The 21,075-nt window shown below is 33.6% G+C and overlaps 1 protein-coding gene across 3 annotated transcripts in view; it reads left to right on the plus strand.

Annotated features, from left to right (window-relative positions):
- LOC102806365 (TBC1 domain family member 30-like) overlaps positions 1-21,075 on the plus strand; it is a 36,683-nt gene that overhangs the window by 11,669 nt on the left and 3,939 nt on the right. The window contains exons 1-11 of one of the 3 annotated variants that reach the window (XM_085496760.1): positions 105-409; positions 767-813; positions 4,894-4,955; positions 5,607-5,798; positions 6,140-6,325; positions 16,266-16,434; positions 16,789-16,957; positions 17,587-17,692; positions 17,886-18,126; positions 19,770-19,994; positions 20,457-20,543. In XM_085496760.1, the coding sequence (XP_085352886.1) occupies positions 255-409; positions 767-813; positions 4,894-4,955; positions 5,607-5,798; positions 6,140-6,325; positions 16,266-16,434; positions 16,789-16,957; positions 17,587-17,692; positions 17,886-18,126; positions 19,770-19,994; positions 20,457-20,543 (1,639 nt within the window). In that variant the 5' untranslated portion in view covers positions 105-254. Of the gene's footprint in view, positions 1-104; positions 410-766; positions 814-4,893; positions 4,956-5,606; positions 5,799-6,139; positions 6,326-16,265; positions 16,435-16,788; positions 16,958-17,586; positions 17,693-17,885; positions 18,127-19,769; positions 19,995-20,456; positions 20,544-21,075 lie in introns of those variants that run through there. The other 2 variants (XM_006818973.3, XM_085496759.1) reach the window with 2 other exon arrangements.

Raw genomic sequence — 21,075 nt, forward strand, 5'->3', positions numbered from 1 at the left:
AATGGGACTTAATTCTCTCCACTGAGAAATCCTTTATGTTGCCATGCTGACGTAGTTTGAATGGAAAGCAAATTGCCGCATCGCGATTCGACTCGCTCCGCACTACCGCTTCTGACGAGAGGCCCTCCTTTATTGCGACGGTGGTGCTGTGTAGTCTTGGCTGCTGCTTCTAATTCTCGTTGCTGTTCTACGCTTTAGCTAGGTGTTTTTCTTTGCTTTCCTTGATTTTCACTTCCCAGTCTTGACATGTGTGTATGACAAAACGAAACAATATAAGACTTGGAAATCACGGCGTTTCGTTGGCATTTTACGAAGTTCCAGGAACATTACTGTATCCACGACCGGTGTTTCTTTGCTTTACCAACGTAAGGTTATTCCGTTTCTTTGCTTCAAAACTACTACTATTGAGGTGAGGTTTTTGTTTCTTATTTTTTGAGCGTACGTGCCTTGTTCGTTACCACTGTTATTCCATTTTGTATAATAGGAAAAAAATGAATTTAGCAATTTATTTTTAAAATACTATGCGCCTGGAAATAATTACAATGAAATTAATCGGTCAAAATCAGTTTGTTTTTAATGTTTTACATGTCGCCCACGTATGTATGACGTAAACGGCAAAGTCGTTCTTCTGTCAGAATAGAAAAAAACACACTCTGCGTGGGATGACCAGATAAAAAATATATATATCTGTGAACTTTTCATCGTATCTTGACGGGAGGCTGCGATTAAAAACCGTCCTAAAATATCTGATTTATCTTTTCACTAGTGACGACGTGACGTCATTGAGGCGCGCGTGTGTTATCTCATTGATCAGTAAGTTGGCTTTTGTTCCCCACTGTTTGCCGCAATGCTAGTAACACATAGCTTTATGTTGTACCGTGGTAGGTTTTCTATTCAACATACACAAAAGATTTGTAAAATAGGATTGAGCAAGATCCATATCAGCACTTATTAGTATGTTTGCAGATGTGTTTATGGTAATCACAATTATTTCCTCCAATTATTTTAATTATTATTTCAAAAACCATACTCGCATCATCTTCTTGACACATGTATTTGTATTCTTAAATACTTTACGATTTAAAGTGATGACACTAAAAATAGCTTTTGCTACCTGGCAACCTATTTCAAATAAGGAAACTGTCGTTCAATATATTTACTTTGTTATTACAACATACATTTTTTTGACTAAATTTAACGTTAATTTTAAAATGTAATAAAATATAGATTAATTAATTTGTATTAAAAATGCACGTACTATTACAATTGCTATTGTGTATGTTATAACTACTTAATTGTGGCTTCGCTTCCTGTGGTGCATCTGAAGTAGACGTCCAACCCATCTTAATCAGATGATGAATTCTCACAATCTGCTGTTGAACTCGTCAATTCCATGAACTCAAAAATATACATTCTTGTAATTGTTCGTCATCTTATATTTGGGATATTTTATTTTTTTTATTTTCTTATGTATTGTTTACAAAATTGTACATATATTTGTGGTCATCATAAAAAATACGCAAATGAATAAACGAGATAAAGTAATTCCAATTAGTCAGTAAATAATTGAGGTAATAGGCAAACGGATACAGATAAAGTCACACGTTCGTCATTGTATTGTGTCGCTATTTTCAGGCTCATTCTACGTTATTAATGTGTTGAGTCACGCATGTCGATTACAATAATTTAATTAATTTGTTACCAAGCATATCATATTGGTTATGTTGAGGCAGACCCTCAGATTAGCGGCAGTCAAGCTTAGAATACCAATCTGTGTTTTTAATATGAAATCAGAATTAAAAAAAAAGCACTGTGTACCAATATTCATATTAAAAAAAATTCCTATATATCAGTTATTTTTTTATCCTTGGTAAAAATGTTGATGCTTTATTATGTGTGTATGACATCTGTGTGACACACTACATCACTGAAAAGACAAACATATCAATAACTCAATAAATATTTTTTAGATATTTTTGTTAAATATTACTTATTGATATACAAAGTATAAAGTTACGTTTCCCACTGTCATGATTAATAATGTCTAAAACAATTTATTTTGCAGTGATATTTATATATTAATGAAAAAATAAATTAAGTACACCCACTTTGGTGTCAGAATCAGAATACATATTTTATTTTCTATCTAACTTGCTCTATGATATCTCAATTAGTTTATATTTCCATAATTCAAGTAACATTTTAATATTGCATATTGATTTTTGTTGATTGGATTTTGGAACTTTTGAATTTGGCGAATTTTGTTCATTTATGGGTGAGTGGCAGTAGATAGGTGTGAGTAGACAATATACAGAGTCAATTTCAGCTGAGCCTCACAGTAAGCCATATACTGTCTATAGTGTTAACTTGTAGCGATGTTTGTAACACTACAATGTATACAACTACTTGGTCTTGAATTCACAAAACATTATAAATTTGTTTATGATCACAAAAATATATTTTCTTTGAAAAGTTTTTTATTGCTGCTCTCTCTGAAACCAATAAAACCATTTCTATTGTTAGGATTATAATTTGATAAATAAATTCCATGAATAAAAACCTTATAACTTTAACCTGCAAGAGCCTTGTAGCAATTAAACTGTAATGTTAACTGTGTCAACATCATTAATATTCCATGCAGTTAAGAACGCTGATCAATTTCTTGTGATGATAGAAATTGATTATGCAAATGCTTCAGATATAATTAACTGTCCCAAAATGTTTTAATTATCAGTGTTGAACTTTTAACATTTTCAGTGAATTGATATATTCAACTGTTAAGAAAATCAATATTCTATTTTATATGTGTTATATTGATTGTAATTTTTGAGAGGAAGTTATGTGTTTTTAGCTAACATGTTATTTTTAGCTAATCCGTAATTTTGCTAATTCAAGATGCAGCTAATTTAAAAGAAGTATGTTGATTTCTCACAATGAGATTGTTGGCACTTTAGCTTAATTAATATTCGAGTTTGTTAAAATGGCATGTAGCTATTTCAACATGCTTTACAGTAAACCTATATTCATCATCCTGTGCACTCTGTAAAACCTAAATTTATTTGTTGTCTCATTGCACAGTTTTTCTTTTACTTGCATTTTTGTTGTATATTTAGTGTAAAACCTGTAACTATACAGATTCACACTGTTTCTTTGACTGTCGTTCTACAACAGCTCGTGCAGAGGCGATAGCACAGTGGTACACATCTTAGAAACTTAAAATGACATAGCTCCGCGCTCGAAAATAATAGTTATCAATGCATTGGATACACCTGTACTATGGTGTGGTGCACTACCTTATGGAACATTATTTGATGTTTTGTAGTCAAAAATGTTTCATTATTAATACATGTACACAAATATTTGCATGTGTTGTGTACTAGATCTTAGAATTAGATTTATTCTGACCATAGACACAACTCTTGTCATTTACATGAGTGCACATACTAATAATAGAGCAAATACTACCTATGTTGACTTTTATTTCAAATAAGAAACTCAAGTATGACATGATAGTTGGCTAGTGTGACATGATAGTTGGCTAGTGTAACATGATAGTTGGCTAGTGTAACATGATAGTTGGCTAGTGTGACATGATAGTTGGCTAGTGTGACATCATAGTTGGCTAGTATGGCATCATAGTTGGCTAGTATGGCATCATAGTTGGCTCGTATGACGTAGTTGGCTAGTGTGACATGATAGTTGGCTAGTATGCAATCATAGTTGGCTAGTGTGACATCTTAGTTGGCTAGTATGGCATCATAGTTGGCTAGTGTGACATCTTAGTTGGCTAGTGTGACATCATAGTTGGCTAGTATGACATAGTTGGCTAGTGTGACATAGTTGGCTAGTGTGACATGATAGTTGGCTAGTGTGACATCATAGTTGGCTAGTGTGACATCATAGTTGGCTAGTGTGACATCATAGTTGGCTAGTATGACATATAGTTGGCTAGTGTGACATGATAGTTGGCTAGTGTGACATCATAGTTGGCTAGTGTGACATCATAGTTGGCTAGTGTGACATAGTTGGCTAGTATGCAATCATAGTTGGCTAGTGTGACATCATAGTTGGCTAGTGTGGCATCATAGTTGGCTAGTGTGGCATCATAGTTGGCTAGTGTGACATAGTTGGCTAGTGTGACATCATAGTTGGCTAGTGTGGCATCATAGTTGGCTAGTGTGGCATCATAGTTGGCTAGTGTGGCATCATAGTTGGCTAGTGTGGCATCATAGTTGGCTAGTATGGCATCATAGTTGGCTAGTGTGACATCTTAGTTGGCTAGTGTGACATCATAATTGGCTAGTATGACATATAGTTGGCTAGTGTGACATGATAGTTGGCTAGTGTGACATCATAGTTGGCTAGTGTGACATCATAGTTGGCTTGTGTGACATCATAGTTGGCTAGTGTGACATCATAGTTGGCTAGTGTGACATCATGGTTGGCTAGTATGCAATCATAGTTGGCTAGTGACATCATAGTTGGCTAGTGTGACATCATAGTTGGCTAGTATGGCATCATAGTTAGCTAGTATGGCATCATAGTTGGCTAGTATGGCATCATAGTTGGCTATTGTGACATCATAGTTGGCTAGTGTGACATATAGTTGGCTAGTGTGACATGATAGTTGGCTAGTGTGACATGATAGTTGGCTAGTGTGACATGATAGTTGGCTAGTGTGACATGATAGTTGGCTAGTGTGACATGATAGTTGGCTAGTGTGACATGATAGTTGGCTAGTGTGACATCATAGTTGGCTAGTGTGACATCATAGTTGGCTAGTGTGACATCATAGTTGGCTAGTGTGGCATCATAGTTGGCTAGTGTGACATCATAGTTGACTAGAATATCTATGTGTACCCCCTTACTTATTGAGCGATTTTGTTGTTGTAGGAATTGACACAAGGATGCGATTCAGCATTGAACCCTTACCAGGAAAGAATGGCTATCAGCAGGTAAAAATAGTCCAATGATTATTATGTATTATACTGCTCACTAAAAATTACCCATAATTCTTTATGATATGTACTATTGGACATTGATTTTACTAAAACTTGTTGTTGAAAAAATTTTTTGGATGCATTAATGATCTGTTATAATTGTTTTTTAAAAGTACACTTTGCAATATGTCTTCAGAATGTCAAATTTAGCTCTCAAAGTCTGGTGAAAACCATTTGTAGATGTGATAAATGTTCATTCTATTCACCTGGTAGCTAGAATGCATATTAGTTTGTTTCATCCATTCAAAAATACAACCACGTGCTGAGGGGATTTTTTTAGTTATCGAAGAATTGTTTGTCAGATTAGTACAAAACATTTAGGATTGTGGGTAATTACATGTGCTGCACTGTCCCGCCACCATAATTCAATTCAAAGTCTTGGATTAGTGTAAAAATATAAAGCAAATAATGTTGTGTTAGAAATGGTTATTATATGTCAAGAATACAATGTGCAAGTGATGGATGAGATTAAACGAGACTGTTCCACCTAAATATGTATCCCATTATGCTGTAGATGTGGTTTAATTAGTCTATAGTAGTATACCAATGATCACAGATAGTTAGTCTTGACTTGTATTGCAATTATATTGCTGTTGTTAATTTCAGTGGTATGACGCACTCAAAGCCGTAGTACGTCTACCGAGAGGTATACCCCACGAATTCAGAAGACAAATATGGCTGTGTCTGGCAGACAATCATATCAGAAGTATCAAAGTGGACTGGGAGAAGACTGTCAAACTAGCATTCAATGAACGAAGTAATCCGGATGACGACAAGCTAGGAATTCAAATAGTAAAGGTGTGAATATGCGTAATCTGTGTTCTTGTAATTTATGTGGTTGGCTCTCAGTTGGTGTATGTTGTTGTAATCTTTTGCCTGTCTCAGCATTTTTGTAAATTTACTTATTTTGACTGCAACATTTATAATCATTTCATCACAAACAAATGTGCTACTATTAAAGCCAATATAGTACATTTTTTGTATTGTGAATTTTTTAGACTAGGAACGAAGTCTGTTATTCAATGCATGCACTAATAATGGAGACAGTTTTACTATATATTATGTGTACAATTTTTTTAACATGCTCACCAAATATTCATCCATCAGAAATATTAAAAATAATTCTTGCTATTTAATAGGATCTACATCGTACTGGTTGTAGTGGGTTTTGTGGTCAGGAAGCTGAGGAAGACAGAGTGGTATTGAAAAGGGTTTTATTAGCATATGCTCGTTGGAATAAAGCTGTTGGGTATTGTCAAGGATTTAACGTACTCGCTGCACTTATACTAGAAGTTATGCAACGTAAAGAAGATGACGCACTAAAAGTAAGACCTTGGGGCACCTTTGATCAATTCACATTTCATTCCCCATCTGTGCAGTATTTTCTCTGTTTCAAGCACAGTGCTGGTATATTATGTATGTATGATGGCTTTATAAGATATTATTTATAGCTTTTTAGTCCCCGTTCGGACGTAGTCCGAAAACAGGGACTTATGTTTTGCCCTGTGTGCGTGCGTCCGTCCGTCCGTCTGTCCGTCCGTGCGTCCGTCCGTGATCACCTGTATCTCGAACATGCATGGACCGATTAAGTTCAAACTTCACTCATACATCGCACATTATATGGGACATATGCATATGCATTTTTTTCATGATCCGATTAACGATAGCCGAATAGCGGCCATTTTAAGGCCGAAAATGCATCAAAATCACACATTTTCACCATTCCGGACCCGGATCTCAGTTATGCATGGACGGATTTCGTTCGAATTTGGTACATACAGTAAACATAATAGGACCTTGATGCACGTCATTTTTTTTTTTGGATCAGGTTTGAAATGGCCGACTGGCGGCCATTTTGTTTTAAAAAATTCAGTTCTGGATCCGTATCTGAGACATGCTTGGATTGATCGAGTTCAAACTTCACACACACAAGGTACATCATGTCACAAGTATGTATGTGCATTTGTTTCATGAACTCATTAACGATAGCCAAATGGCGGCCGCTTTAAGGCCGAAAATGCATTGAAATCGCTCATTTTCACCATTCCGGACCCGGATCTCAGTTATGCATGGACGGATTTCAGTCAAATTTGGTACATACATTAAACATAATAGGACCTTGATGCACGTTATTTTTTTTTCGGATCAAGTTCGAAATGGCCGACTGGCGGCCATTTTGTTTTAAAGAATTCAGTTCTGGATCCGTATCCGAGACATGTCTGGATTGATCAAGTTCAAACTTCACACACACAAGGTACATCATGTCACAAATGTGTATGTGCATTTGTTTCATGATTTCATTAACAATAGCCAAATGGCGGCCTCTTTAAGGTCGAAAATGCATTGAAATCGCACATTTTCACCATTCCAAACCCGGATCTCAGTTATGCATGGACGGATTTTGTTCAAATTTGGTACATACATTAAACATAATAGGACCTTGATGCACGTTATTTTTTTTTTCGGATCAAGTTCGAAATGGCCGACTGGCGGCCATTTTGTTTTAAAGAATTCAGTTCTGGATCCGTATCCGAGACATGTCTGGATTGATCAAGTTCAAACTTCACACACACAAGGTACATCATGTCACAAATATGTATGTGCATTTGTTTCATGATTTCATTAACGATAGCCAAATGGCGGCCTCTTTAAGGTCGAAAATGCATTGAAATCGCACATTTTCACCATTCCAAACCCGGATCTCAGTTATGCATGGACGGATTTTGTTTAAATTTGGTACATACATTAAACATAATAGAACCTTGATGCACGTCTTTTTTTTTCCCGAATCAAGTTCGAAATGGCCGACTGGCGGCCATTTTGTTTTAATAAATTCAGTTCTGGATCCGTATCCAAGACATGTCTGGATTGATCAAGTTCAAACTTCACACACACATGGTACATCATGTCACAAATAGATATGTGCATTTGTTTCATGATCCGCTTAACAATAGCTGAATGATGGCCATTTTAAGGCTGAAAATGCATCAAAATCACGTATTTTCACAATTCCGGAACCTGATCTCAGTCATGCATGGATGGATTTTGTTCAGATTTAGAACAATTTGTTGTACATATGCAGGTGCATTTCGGTCATGATCTGCTTTGAATGTACATGTCACTCAAATATGAACAGAACGGGGACGTGTCATTGACAATGACTTGTTAACTTTTGAACTGAAAATTGGCATTATGTGTGCATAATTGGCATTGTGTGCATAATGACAAGGATAATTTGGTATGAATTGTTTGCATCTATCGTGGTCAAGATTGTTTCTATTGTTGACGTTGAAATCATTTATACATTTAATATTTATACACATTTATACCCTAGCGATGATCGTTGCTATGCTAGTATGATGTCATACAGCATGTGATTTCTAGCAAGGTAAATACAATGTGGAATGGATGTTTGTATCGTAACGTCAATTCTGATGAGAAAGAACCAAAACATTGACAGTCTGTCTTAAATTTAATAAATCATTCTCCTACATTGTGGGGCAAGTGAACTTTATATAAAATTCTATTTATGGTGACGAGTAGTTAAAAAAAGCTCCCGTGGATTTTATCATATTCTGTTTGGCAGTTCATGATTGAGTTCTCTAATTACATTGTCAGTGAAGCAATAAAATGTATTTCTACTTCTCGTCTCCTGAAAAATGAAAAAAATCTTGCATAACACTTGATAGTCCGACTGTTTAACTTGTTGAATATTAAAAAGTACATGCATACATGTATATCGACTCATTCATTGGAATCTAGAGATCTGCTGATATAAAACATTTCACGTTATTTGAGTCTTGTCAACCCTGTCAGTGCGTAGCTGTCACAGTCTACTAAAGAGCAGTGTCAGTCAGTGATTGATTTGTGAAAAGTGACTAGATCATAGGGTCAGTTGTTCACCGTGTACTTACATCTAGTTTGTATTCAGCATCATGCTGAGATCTATATGTATGTAGGAATTGTGGTTGTCATTGAACATTGATTGTCTTGAAGGAAGAAAAAACATTGATATATTGCCATGGTGATAGAACATGAGAATTAAATTAAAATCTTGCTCATGAAACACATCCTGGGCTTATTAAATTGTATTACAAATAAAAAGTGTAATAAACCAGTGAAATTGTTAAAACTTGTACTCTAGCTATCTTCAGTACTAGTATTCACTCTGATGTAAGTGCGCATAAACCAAAACTAAATTGTGTTTTTTGTATGCTGTATTCTTAACAATAAGACTTATTATTATACATCTGTTACTGTAACGCCATAAGTTATAGCGTGCTGAATGTTGCGGTATTGCACTGGGTATTTTCATCCTACCATATTAGGAAACGCAAATTTCTAAATATGGAATGATTACGCATGTGCGTCCTCTAATAATAAAAAACAAAAATGGCTGGCCCCCAGGGTTTGACCAGACACCAATCAAAGAAGTTCGCTCAATCTGTTCCAAATGTTTTGGATTTCGGCATTCCCATGATGTATTCAGACTGTACGTCGATTGATTCTTCCGCTGTACTGTCTTTGTGCATACTTTGCAGTATCCTCGTAATAGCCTCATAATATAATCTTAATGATACAAATCTGTCATTTACGAAAGTGCATGTACTATTAATAGAGCAAATATGATACCAATTCAAGATATATATATATATATATATATATAAATATGCTGACAACAATCGAGAACCAATAATAAATCGAGAAGTGATTGTTTTGCATGTATGTAGTGTCATCTAAGTGCTTTTGGGAATCCAAGACTTTCATTTTTATTTTAAGGCAACAATCACATGAGACTGCAAAGCATCATGGGAACCGTCTTCTATTTATAGCTTTTGAACAGAGTCATTAGGGAATGGACAAGATGAATAGACTCCTGTAGTGTCTCAGCTATTTTTAGTTATCAGAATACAAATAATCGTAGTTAGTATTATGGGTAATTGGGTATCACAGTTTTTATTCAATATTAGGGAACAACAATTCTGGAAGTTCTGACTCTATTTAATGATTAGGTGGTCATGAGTAAGAAAATAATAATCTTAATGTATGCATTAATGTGCTGGAGGAGGTGAAAAAAAACTCAGGTAACCATGGAAACAGCACGAGTATTTAAATTTCCAATTATTGATATATCGATGACCTTTCAACATTTCCATAAGGGTTTTAACAGGGACTTAACTGTGATCTCATTATCTGGTATTTCCGTTTGTTATTAAAATGAAAACATGTCGAGTAATGTTATTAAGAGTTATTTTTTAAGTCACTTCATTGACCAGTTTCCTTTCTATGTGGTGCTGTATGAATATATGTGGCCCTATCTGGCTATAATTGACTGCATTGAAGGCTTAGATTAGGAAATGTTTTTTTTCTATTATTAATTTTTTCAAAAATGACAACTGGACAGGAAGTATGTAATAAAATTGGCAAATATTGTGTGCCATATGTTTGTGTGTCATCTGGTGAGGATTTGAAAATGAAAGGAAATTGTTGAATTGTTGGAGTTATATTTCACCCAACTCAGACATACCGACGATTAATGAAACTTAAAACTCTATATTTGTTTTATTTAGTAGATTTATTGCTTCGTCTGTTACCGAGTATAATATGGTTCTTAAGATGAAACCAACATCTGTTACAATTATTGGTTTGTTTGCTTGCAAATATTATCTCCTCAAATCTGATTTTTTTTTTATAAAAATAAAAATATTATGATAAAAAGTTTTTTGGCTTGAATATCAGGTAACTGCATTCTTTTATTGTTGAAAATAGTAAACATAAGTTATTACAAAATATTATAAAAACATATTTTTTTGGGGGGATTCATGAAGTCAAAACATCCAATGCCCATGAGATATTTGTAAAGATTCATAGAAGATACTTAATCATATACTGTAAAACATGTCTTTTTAGACATCCACAATTTCGCTAAATAAAGATGTCGCTAATTAGAATAAAATTATTGGTACTTTAGCTAAATTAAAATTCAGTTAATTCATGCATTGAGTAAAATTCGCTAAAATGATATGTTGCTATTTCAAAGTGCTTTACATAAGGCAGAATTTGATATATTAAAAAAGCCTGTCAACAAAAAATCTGCTCACTGATTGGTCTGTTTGTTTAGCCAATCAGACATACCGGTAAGCTACTTTGGGTTGGATGTATTAATGCTGCCATGGAATATGTTGTTTAAAATGTAAAACAGATGTAATGTCATAATTTTTCAATCCTTACTAGTAACTGCATTATTTTATTTGGTTTTGAGTAATTTTTTCAGCCTGGAAAAAAACCTTTGCAAAATTATTTCAATATCATAAATGTTATAAATTATATTTCTGTTATTTTAGTTTGTTTTACTAATAGATTTATCCTAATCTGAGGTGACTTTCAAAGTAATTACTCATTTGTGAAAAACTGTGATTGATGGATGGTCAAAATAGTATTACAACTGTACCTATAATAAAATGTGAACACTTTCCAACAATGAATTCACAGTTCTGTTCATCTTCATCTACATTATCATTTTGTGTTTCTTTGATATTCACTTAGACACAATTAATTTTATTATTACCATATTCTGATACCAAGGTCAGCTGATAACCAGATTAATTTTTTAACAATTAACTTACCATATTTGGACATCTAATTACACCAATAGCTTACATCAGAAATCACACCAAATATTAATTTATTCATTCAATTGCAAGTCAGCAGAGCTTTTAAGATTCCCATGGGTAATGTGTCTGAATTTATCTCCATTATTTTTGAGGTGACTTACATGGAGGCACAGTAGATGCTAAATGGAATGATGTGTTTGGGATATCTAAATCTGGAGATCAGTTTCATTTAGACACTCAGATAGTTCATGTCACCTTCATTTCTATAATGGTCGCTTTTATGAAAATTAAAAACTGACTCTGAAATACTAGAAATACTATTTCACTACTAGAAATGTTGATGATTCAATAATTTATGGCATTCATTGTGACAAAATTGTCCCTCATGAAATTAAATCGGTTTACAGTATACAGACATAAACTACATAATTTATTATCATTTCTGTTATATCATGTGACTGGAAGTGCAGTCTTGACGCAAACATCTCAAGCTTTATCCAATCAAAAAATAATTACAGCATCATTAGTCTTCATCTTGGAATTTCTCACATTATTGGAACTAAAAATATTGTATTATTGATCGTAGATTCCCTGGTTGGAAGTGATAAACAACATTAATACAAAATATAATTTAATTTCTGTCATCTTATTTCTGTGGTCGACTATGAATTGGTATTGCCGACATTATAATAAAATGTATCAATGCCTTTTTTGGGTTTTAAAAGGAAACAAGCCATTATTATTATTATTGTGTTTTTTGAGGTCAGTGATGCAAATACCAACAACAGGATGTACTCTTAAATGTCAATGTCACATGACAACAACAAATTAATCCATATTTCAGAGCATATACGTCACTTCAATACGTATACCGTGACAGCTTTCAATACACATTGTTTGAATATTCAGTAAAATTCACAAAAGAAAACAGAATTAAGTTTTGAAATTGTTTGTTTGTGGTTTGATGCCAGGTATGGTGCAGGTTTTATGAGTTTTCACATTTCACATCGGAGTGGATTATATTCTATCACATTGCCGTATTGATATGCCCAGACCCTAAACTATTTGGCGTCAATGTTTTGGAAATGACTGTCTGAATTAATGAATATGGATGGATGGATGGATGGATTGAAGGATGAATGAAAGAATAAATGTATGGATTTAAGAATTGGATGTACAGATGAAGGAATGAGAATGAATAAAAGGACTTTTCTTGACTATAAACAAAATACCCTCTTCTGGTTGTGTTAACCCATCCACCAATCAACAAAATAGCAACAATATATTTGTTCATGGTTTTACTAAGATATCGATTGCCATGTGCTTTCATAACCTATGATCACATATACTATCAGAATAGATCACTTACTCTAGCATTCACACATATTATGTCCTATCCCCCCTACCATTGTGTCGCCATTTAATAGAGGGCATTGTTTTAATCTGGATACCTTGTTTATATGTACTGTAAAATTACTAATTTTCATTGGGTTTAAATTTTGCTGATTTACCATTTCAGGCATATATATCATTTAGATAATGTGTTCTATGCTAAATTTTACATATTCACTGGGTTTTAATTTAGTGCATTTTTCAGTCAGCGAAATAAGCAAAATTAAAACCCAGTGAATAATTAACCCTTTTACAGTATCTTATTTCAGGGTTAAATGCAAAACTTCGGTCAAGACCAGCCCTCTAACATCAAGCTGAACTAGCCCGTTCAGTACAGCTTTAGTCATGTTCACATATGTTTTTCAACAGTGGGTTGACATTACGTCTGTGTTGAGCCCTGCTACTCATGGAAACACCCTATGTAGGAGAATACATTACAGCAAAGGCAGCCATATGTTGTCTATTCTTCGCAAGGTCAAATGTCATGTGCATTTGTGTGTATGAATTGATCACAAAGCAAAGATTAATTTCCAACTGAATAAAGGCCATATGCTTACATTGGTTATAATAATGTGAACACCCACTCATCCCAGAACAAGTGATTTTGCTAGATTCATATATTTAGAATTGTAATTGTTAGAAGTTCTGAATTTGGTAGCTTTTTTTTTCAGTTCCTAACTTTGTGTTCATTGTGGAAACAACAAACAAACAAACAACTGTAAACTGCTTTGATCTTGCAAGAGAACAATTTTGTGAGTCGCTGAATTTTTCAAAATGTCGAAGCAGTGAAAAGTTATTTGAGGTCCTAAGTCACAGAGTGTTGGTGACGTAACAAAATTTTGTCTTTACAAATGCCATAAAATTCAACATATATAAAATGCCTTTAGAGTCATAAAAGTAACAATAGAGTGGATTCTTAAATCAAAACAACTTTTATTGAAATTTCTAAATTGTCAAACAGATAGCTTTAAAAAATATTTAATCTTTGTCACTACTTAAATTGATGCAAGATACATCAACCGACAGGAAATGAAAAAAAAAAAGATAATAATTTAACTGATAAACAATATTGGATTAGTACTACATTACTGAGACTAATATCAGTAACTGATTATCTGATGAAGAGTATTACATGCAAAAGTCATATCCATTGAACGGAAAATACCTCTTTTTGACCCTGCGTCTTCTATGTTCTGTGAATATGGAACTATTTCTACTGACTTCCATTTCACTACCTCCTGACATGTGGCAAACAGAGTCAGGAAATAATAATAATAGCGGTTGTTGCTTTTAAACTTAAAGAAAACAAATTTAAACATTTGATTGCAAAATAATTTTAATCAAAAACAATGTGTATTTAGCATTCCAGTGTGTTGCCACTGTATTGAAACAATGTGTTCAATATCCAGGAATGCGTTGTGTGTCAATGTGTTGACACTACCATAATAGACGCACTACAAGCCTGGTGAAGCTATGAATGATTTTTCAGTTTTTATGCCTTCTTGTATAATCAGAATATTTAATTTCAAGAAACTAAAAACTTGACTTGTTCATGTGATAATACTATTATTCTCCAATATTTGTCTTCATTCAGTTGGGGAGAATACTCTTGAAATAAGAGCTGCATCACAAGTAATCTTTGACTCACAGTGATACACCTCTTTAATATGTCACTCATATCTTTCCCAGCTGAACTAAGAAAAATACTAGGGAATAATAATATAATTATCTTATGTATGATGTAAAAGTGAGTAAAAATAAAAATTCTGATAAGCATTCCATGCGGAAAATAAGTCACCAATATATTCATCCTTGTTGAAATCACATGTACACATGTCAAACATCTATCCCCCTGTAAAACACTTCAAAATATAGAGTGCCCCCTGTGCCCATCTATCTCTACATTTGCATAGATATTACATCGTTGCAGGCAATACCTAGTCATTAAGGAAATAAATAATGTATGTTGTAAAATGGCATCATTTCAAATATTTTGATGATTTTATATTATGGGTTGAATTGGTGTGAAAGTATTTTTTTTTTATTGATTTATTTTGACTTTCTGTGACATTTATGGAGCTATGGGATGACATTCATTAATATTGCTGCAATGGATGTTTTTATTTTCATTTTATTGTTTTGTAATTGTCTGAAAATATTTTTTTCTGCATATTTCCTGGAGTTTCTTTAATTTGTGTTCACAAATATATATCAAATCTGTAATCTCAGGAAAAGATGCTTCAAATGCTGCAATACAGTCTGAGCATAACATAAAGTGATGCTGTCATCGCACCACATCATGTTTAAATGTAACCGATAGCGGCATAGGCAATGCATGTAAAATACATTGTTTGTTTACATGAAATTCAAATAAGCGACTATATATGGCTTTAACATTTAGATAGTTTAAACCTTGTTTGGTTTTCCTTTCAAAACCACCATATATCTAATTTGTTTAAAGCAACCAATCAAAACATGATTTATATCAGTAAAATAAATTAAAAAAATATGTTGCAATTATAGATGACAAAGGTATACTCACTTTAAACAACTTTTTTGAAAAGTTGCATTCAGCTGATAGCCTGCATAGGAGTGCATGGGAGTGTACTGTATTAGGAGTGTCTGAAAGAGTTATCATAATTTGTTGTTATCCTTTAAAGATGTAGTAGACTTTCAGAGTGATTTTTTTTTTTTTCATTTTTCGTCACGTTTTGATTTTAAGAAAAAGCGGCTTTTTTGGTTTTCTAGTACACATGTATTAGTGAAAAATTAGCAACACAATGGATTTTGTTTATTTAGCAGTCACGTGACGTAATTAATGTTGACATTAGTGTTGTCATAATTTTTAGATAGTGTTGCAGGGGCTACAATAACATGTAAAAATTGTTACTCATTAATCATTATTATTATTTTTTTATCAAGCTTTTTCTGTTTTGCCCAACGAAAGTCTACTACATTCTCAAGTTGGTTATAATTCTACAAATATCACAGTGATTACTATTTTGCGTTGATAAATTTTACTTGTGTAAAGAAGATTCATGTGGGAAGTTTGAGAATGAGAAGAGGATACTGACAAATAGCAATTAATCTAACATGCTTTACAAACTACACCTATCATTGTTGAATAATGTAATGCAGACTGGATTTAGATTGCGGACATACATTTTTTGTACCAGTATCTCCTGAATGTTGTAGAATGTCAGACAAAATGAAATTTGTACTCGCACTTTTTGTAATATAACTTGTGTTTTTTTTGTAGATGATGATTTACTTGATAGACCATGTACTTCCTGAAAGTTATTTTGCTAATAATTTGCGTGCTTTGTCTGTGGATATGGCAGTCTTCCGTCAACTTCTTCAAATTAAATTACCGCAACTCTCAAAACATTTGGATAATTTACAGAAAGCAGCCAATGATGATGCTAATGGTAAGTCAACTCCAGAGGGCGCTATTCATTCAAAACATTAAATGGGTTTTTTGACAAAAAAAATGTTTTGTTTTTTTTAGCAAATTCTAGAGTGTGTTACTCTTTGAAGATTCTACAACGTGCTTACCACACAGTCAATTTTTCCATTCTCTGGCTACAACTCTATTGATTTTTTTTTACCTCGAACACTTACTATTCTTTACATGTTATCACATGTCTATTCATACACTGCGGCTTTGTATGTGAAATGAACGTATGCACTTTATAGGATTTAATACTTGTACAGATATCCCGTAATTCCATGTACATGCCTGAATACTGCTTGTCAGTTACTGTTTGTTTGTTTGTTTGTAGGTCACTATGAACCTCCACTCACCAATGTATTTACTATGCAATGGTTCCTGACTCTGTTTGCCACATGTCTTCCAAAACCAATTGTACTAAGAGTTTGGGACTGTGTATTCCTGGAAGGTAGTGAAATCTTACTGAGGACAGCACTTGCGATCTGGGCCAAACTAGGAGAGTAAGTTCTAAGATATTTTTCTCTGTTTTGTTTTTTTCCCTATCAAGTAATTTTATATTCCTAATTTAAATGTCAATATAGCAGTGGAAAATTCTCAGAATTGTTTATACATAAATGTGTATGGAACATGATTGTCAATTGTGATATGATATGATATGATTTTTATTTCACCAAGAATAACAATTCTAGTAATCTTTGAATAATAATAATAATAATAATCATCTTCAATTGTGAGCTTGATCACAACTTATTTTTTTCTCTACACCACAGTCATTTACATGTACATTAGTGCATGTACTACTAATAAAGAAAAAATATCACGATAATTGTTTTTATTGATGTAATTGGTAAAACCTTGTGACTAGCAGGGCTTGATATTTCTGTATTCCTGCAACAACAATCTAATAGGAAACCATCTATTATTGATTGATTTGATGTACATTACATGTGTATGGTCTTGTAACGTTGAAATACTTGCAACACGTACTGTAATCTTATCACTGGTACAAGGAACTGGCAAACAAAAGTAAACTGGAAATATACAGTGTCACTCTGCTTAGAAAGTCAACTAAATCAGTCTTTGTCAATTATTAAGTGTATTATTAATCACAATATTTGTATTTTTTCAGTCGTATAGAAGGTTGCCAATCAGCTGATGATTTCTATACCTCAATGGGATTCTTAACACATGAAATGTTACATATAGGACTGGTTAGTGGAGATGAACTCATACAGGTATCTATATATTCTTTTAATTCTCTCTGAGAAAGCTAGTTTAAATAATGGATATTTTTCAGTGTTTTGCATAACTGGGCACATACAATGGATAAGGACAGAAATTGAAAAAACGTGTAATAATTTAATTTTGCAGTTTTTAATGTAATTTATCAATATTTATCTGAATATCGTAATTTTTATTATTTTTCAGACAATTTACAATATGGCGCCTTTCCCGTTTCCTCATCTTGATGAAATTCGTGAAAAGTTCATGTACAGCATTACTCCATTTACACCAGTGGGTACACTGGAAAAATCTGTGAAAAACAAAGAAAAGCCCAGACGAAGTGTTACTAGTGATGAAGAAATAGATTTGGATGAAGATGATTTGCAAGCCATCAATTGCTTTGGCGTGTTTATGCCACCGTCACCACAGAGGAAATTAGAAAATGGTCAGTATGGTAAAGGGCATGCCTGCATGTTAGAATAGTAAATACAGAAGGTGCCTGTTGTGTTTGTTACAATTAACTGTAGAGGGCGCTCATTGCAGAGTCGGCCAAGTCCTATCCTTGGGGCGGAGCTACGTCACGGACGTTCTACGTTGCTAAGACGCGCACCACTGTACCACGTATTTCTATGGGCTCTGTGCGCGCTGCTGTGGAACGCCGGTGGAGCCGGTGAAAACTCGAGAAAACAACACAAACTCAACTTTGAAGTAATCCTGAACAACCAAATTCATATATGTTACACACGTAGGGCTAATCTTGTTACACTGTTCAGGGGACTCTCAACAACCATCGCAAAGTACCGTTTTCTGCGAGTTTTTGGTCTTTGTTTTCACCGCAAGGGTTGCCAGGCGGTAGAAAATGCCCGGATGTCCGCCCCCGAGAATTGCTCATCTTTATATTTGTGACTATCAACTGTAGAGGGCGCTCAATGATCCCAGTATACATGTACCTACTAAACACTTTTGTTCATCATCTCAACATGTATCAGTCTTAAATTTGGGATTTGAATTAATTTAGTACTATATTAAATATTTTTGAATTTTAAAAAATTAAATTTTTGAATTACATTCTGTTTCATATAGACATGAATGTTTTTTAATATAAAATGTGTTTACTATATAAATTTTAAATGACACTCACAGTTGAATAAAATTAACCAATCATGACAACTCAATGATGTTAACCACCCGTATGGAATATCTTTTGTGTGCATGGCAACCCATAAAGCCTTATGGGTAATGGGTCTCACAAAATGGCTTCCATATCCAATGAAAGCTTCATCTTTGGATTTGAACATAACATAAGTGTCTTTCAGGGTAAACGTGTTATAGTTTATAATTTGCCATAAAAATGCCCATGAAAGGCTTTCTAAAGGCTGTTATTGGAATCTCACTGTCAGGTAGTTAGCAAGCCATGATATAGAATATTTAACTGGCACGTTACAAATAAATAACATTAAAATAAAATTAATTTTTCATCATTTAATTTTTACATGGCAGTTGCAGCTCAATTGAGTCATGAATCGTTGAAATGTATTTTCCACTTGTGTGGTGGAAGTAATTGGAACATTAGCATTTTAATATAGATAATAATGTAAGAAGGTTTCATGTCTTCCTTGATACCACAGACTGGAGAATGGTCTACTTGTGTACTAAAATGATCAGTGGTATCACATATAAAACCACTAATGGGTTACTGTGAAATACATTTTTCGGTTGGAATTAAATTTCGCTGTGAAAATAAAATTCAGCAAATATACCTCTTTTCCTAAATTTCACATTCAACTCGTCAGAAATCAATGAAAATAAATTCCATACAAAACACCAAATTAATTCCAGCTAAAATAAAATATTTTACAGTATGTACTTTAATTGCCCCAGGAGTTGTGCAGTACAGGAAGGCTTGTATTTCACAATGTAGGGGGAGGGGAAGCGTTATATGCTATGATTATATCTATGTGTTTTTGTATTTCACACTTACCATTAGTTACATTTACCTTTGGATACGCAATTAAGAAAATGTCTGAAAAGCAGGGAAAATATGTTGGATATGGAAAATATGACTAATGTTACTGATGTGTTCTTTAGGTGAGATTGGAAGCAGTAATGACATCACAAACGTGAGTCCCGGTGCCTTCTCATCCAGTAGTGATATGAGTTTCAGTCAAAAAATTTCTTCATCCATGCTGGAAAGAATGTCATTAGATATTTACTCACTAAAAAGGCAGTATTGGAGGATTCAGGAGCGACAGCAACAAGCGCATGTCATATATGGATCCGGATCATCTGTTAAACCAACAGACACCCAAGTTGGTAAGATTAATTTGCATATTTCGAGCTGATTAGCATTTTTCTAGAGAAGCACATTGTTCAAAATATATTTTGTCAAAAATTAGGGTTGGGTATTACACATTCACACATTTGCTTATTAGACATGCACATATGTACATAAATGTCTTAATAGTATTAATGAATTGAGTTTGATGATGTTTCAAGTCTCATGTCAGGTCATATTTCAAGTCTCGTGTCAGGTCATATTTCAAGTCTCATGTCAGGTCATATTTCAAGTCTCATGTCAAGTCATATTTCAAGTCTCATGTCAGGTCATATTTCAAGTCTCATGTCAGGTCATATTTCAAGTCTCGTGTCAGGTCATATTTCAAGTCTCATGTTAGGTCATATTTCAGGTCTCATGTCAGATCATATTTCAAGTCTCATGTTAGGTCATATTTCAAGTCTCATGTTAGGTCATATTTCACTTATTTATTTGTTCAGATGCGAGGCCAAAAATGGTGAGAAAGAATATTACTCCACATATTGAAAAACCACCTGTGATGAATCACTTATTTGTTGGCAAGAAAGGTAAGGTTGATTTTAATTTTACAATTTAGTGAAAACTAAATCTCTATCTTGTATGAATTTTGTATCTGTGTGAGAGAGACCATGCTTTGCCACACACCATATTCCTGTGTGTTGTGGAACACACTGTCATATGACACTATATCACAATTATAGCTTGTTAATTTGATATTTAGATAAAATAAATTTATCTAATAAAAACATATTTGCATTCACTCATAAATGATAGTTGTGAAGCATATATCTATATTCATACCTTGATATGAGGTGTCATTACACGGCTGAATTAATATAAATTAATAAAAATGTCTTAAACACTGAATAATTCTGAAATGTAACTGAAGCTATATTATCTAACCTACAGTTTGTATTCAAACCCTAACCTAAATTTCCCTTCAGAACTATATAATTCTAAAATATTGTTTTCATATTTTGTGTAATTAAAAATGATGTTATTTAGCAAGACTGTATAACTAACCTCTACGAAAATGCCGAATACTTATTGCTGTGATTAACACTCATGCTTCATTACGTT

This window comes from Saccoglossus kowalevskii, chromosome 3 (assembly GCF_978046115.1).
Source record: "Saccoglossus kowalevskii chromosome 3, keSacKowa6.1, whole genome shotgun sequence".
Classification (NCBI taxonomy): domain Eukaryota; kingdom Metazoa; phylum Hemichordata; class Enteropneusta; family Harrimaniidae; genus Saccoglossus; species Saccoglossus kowalevskii.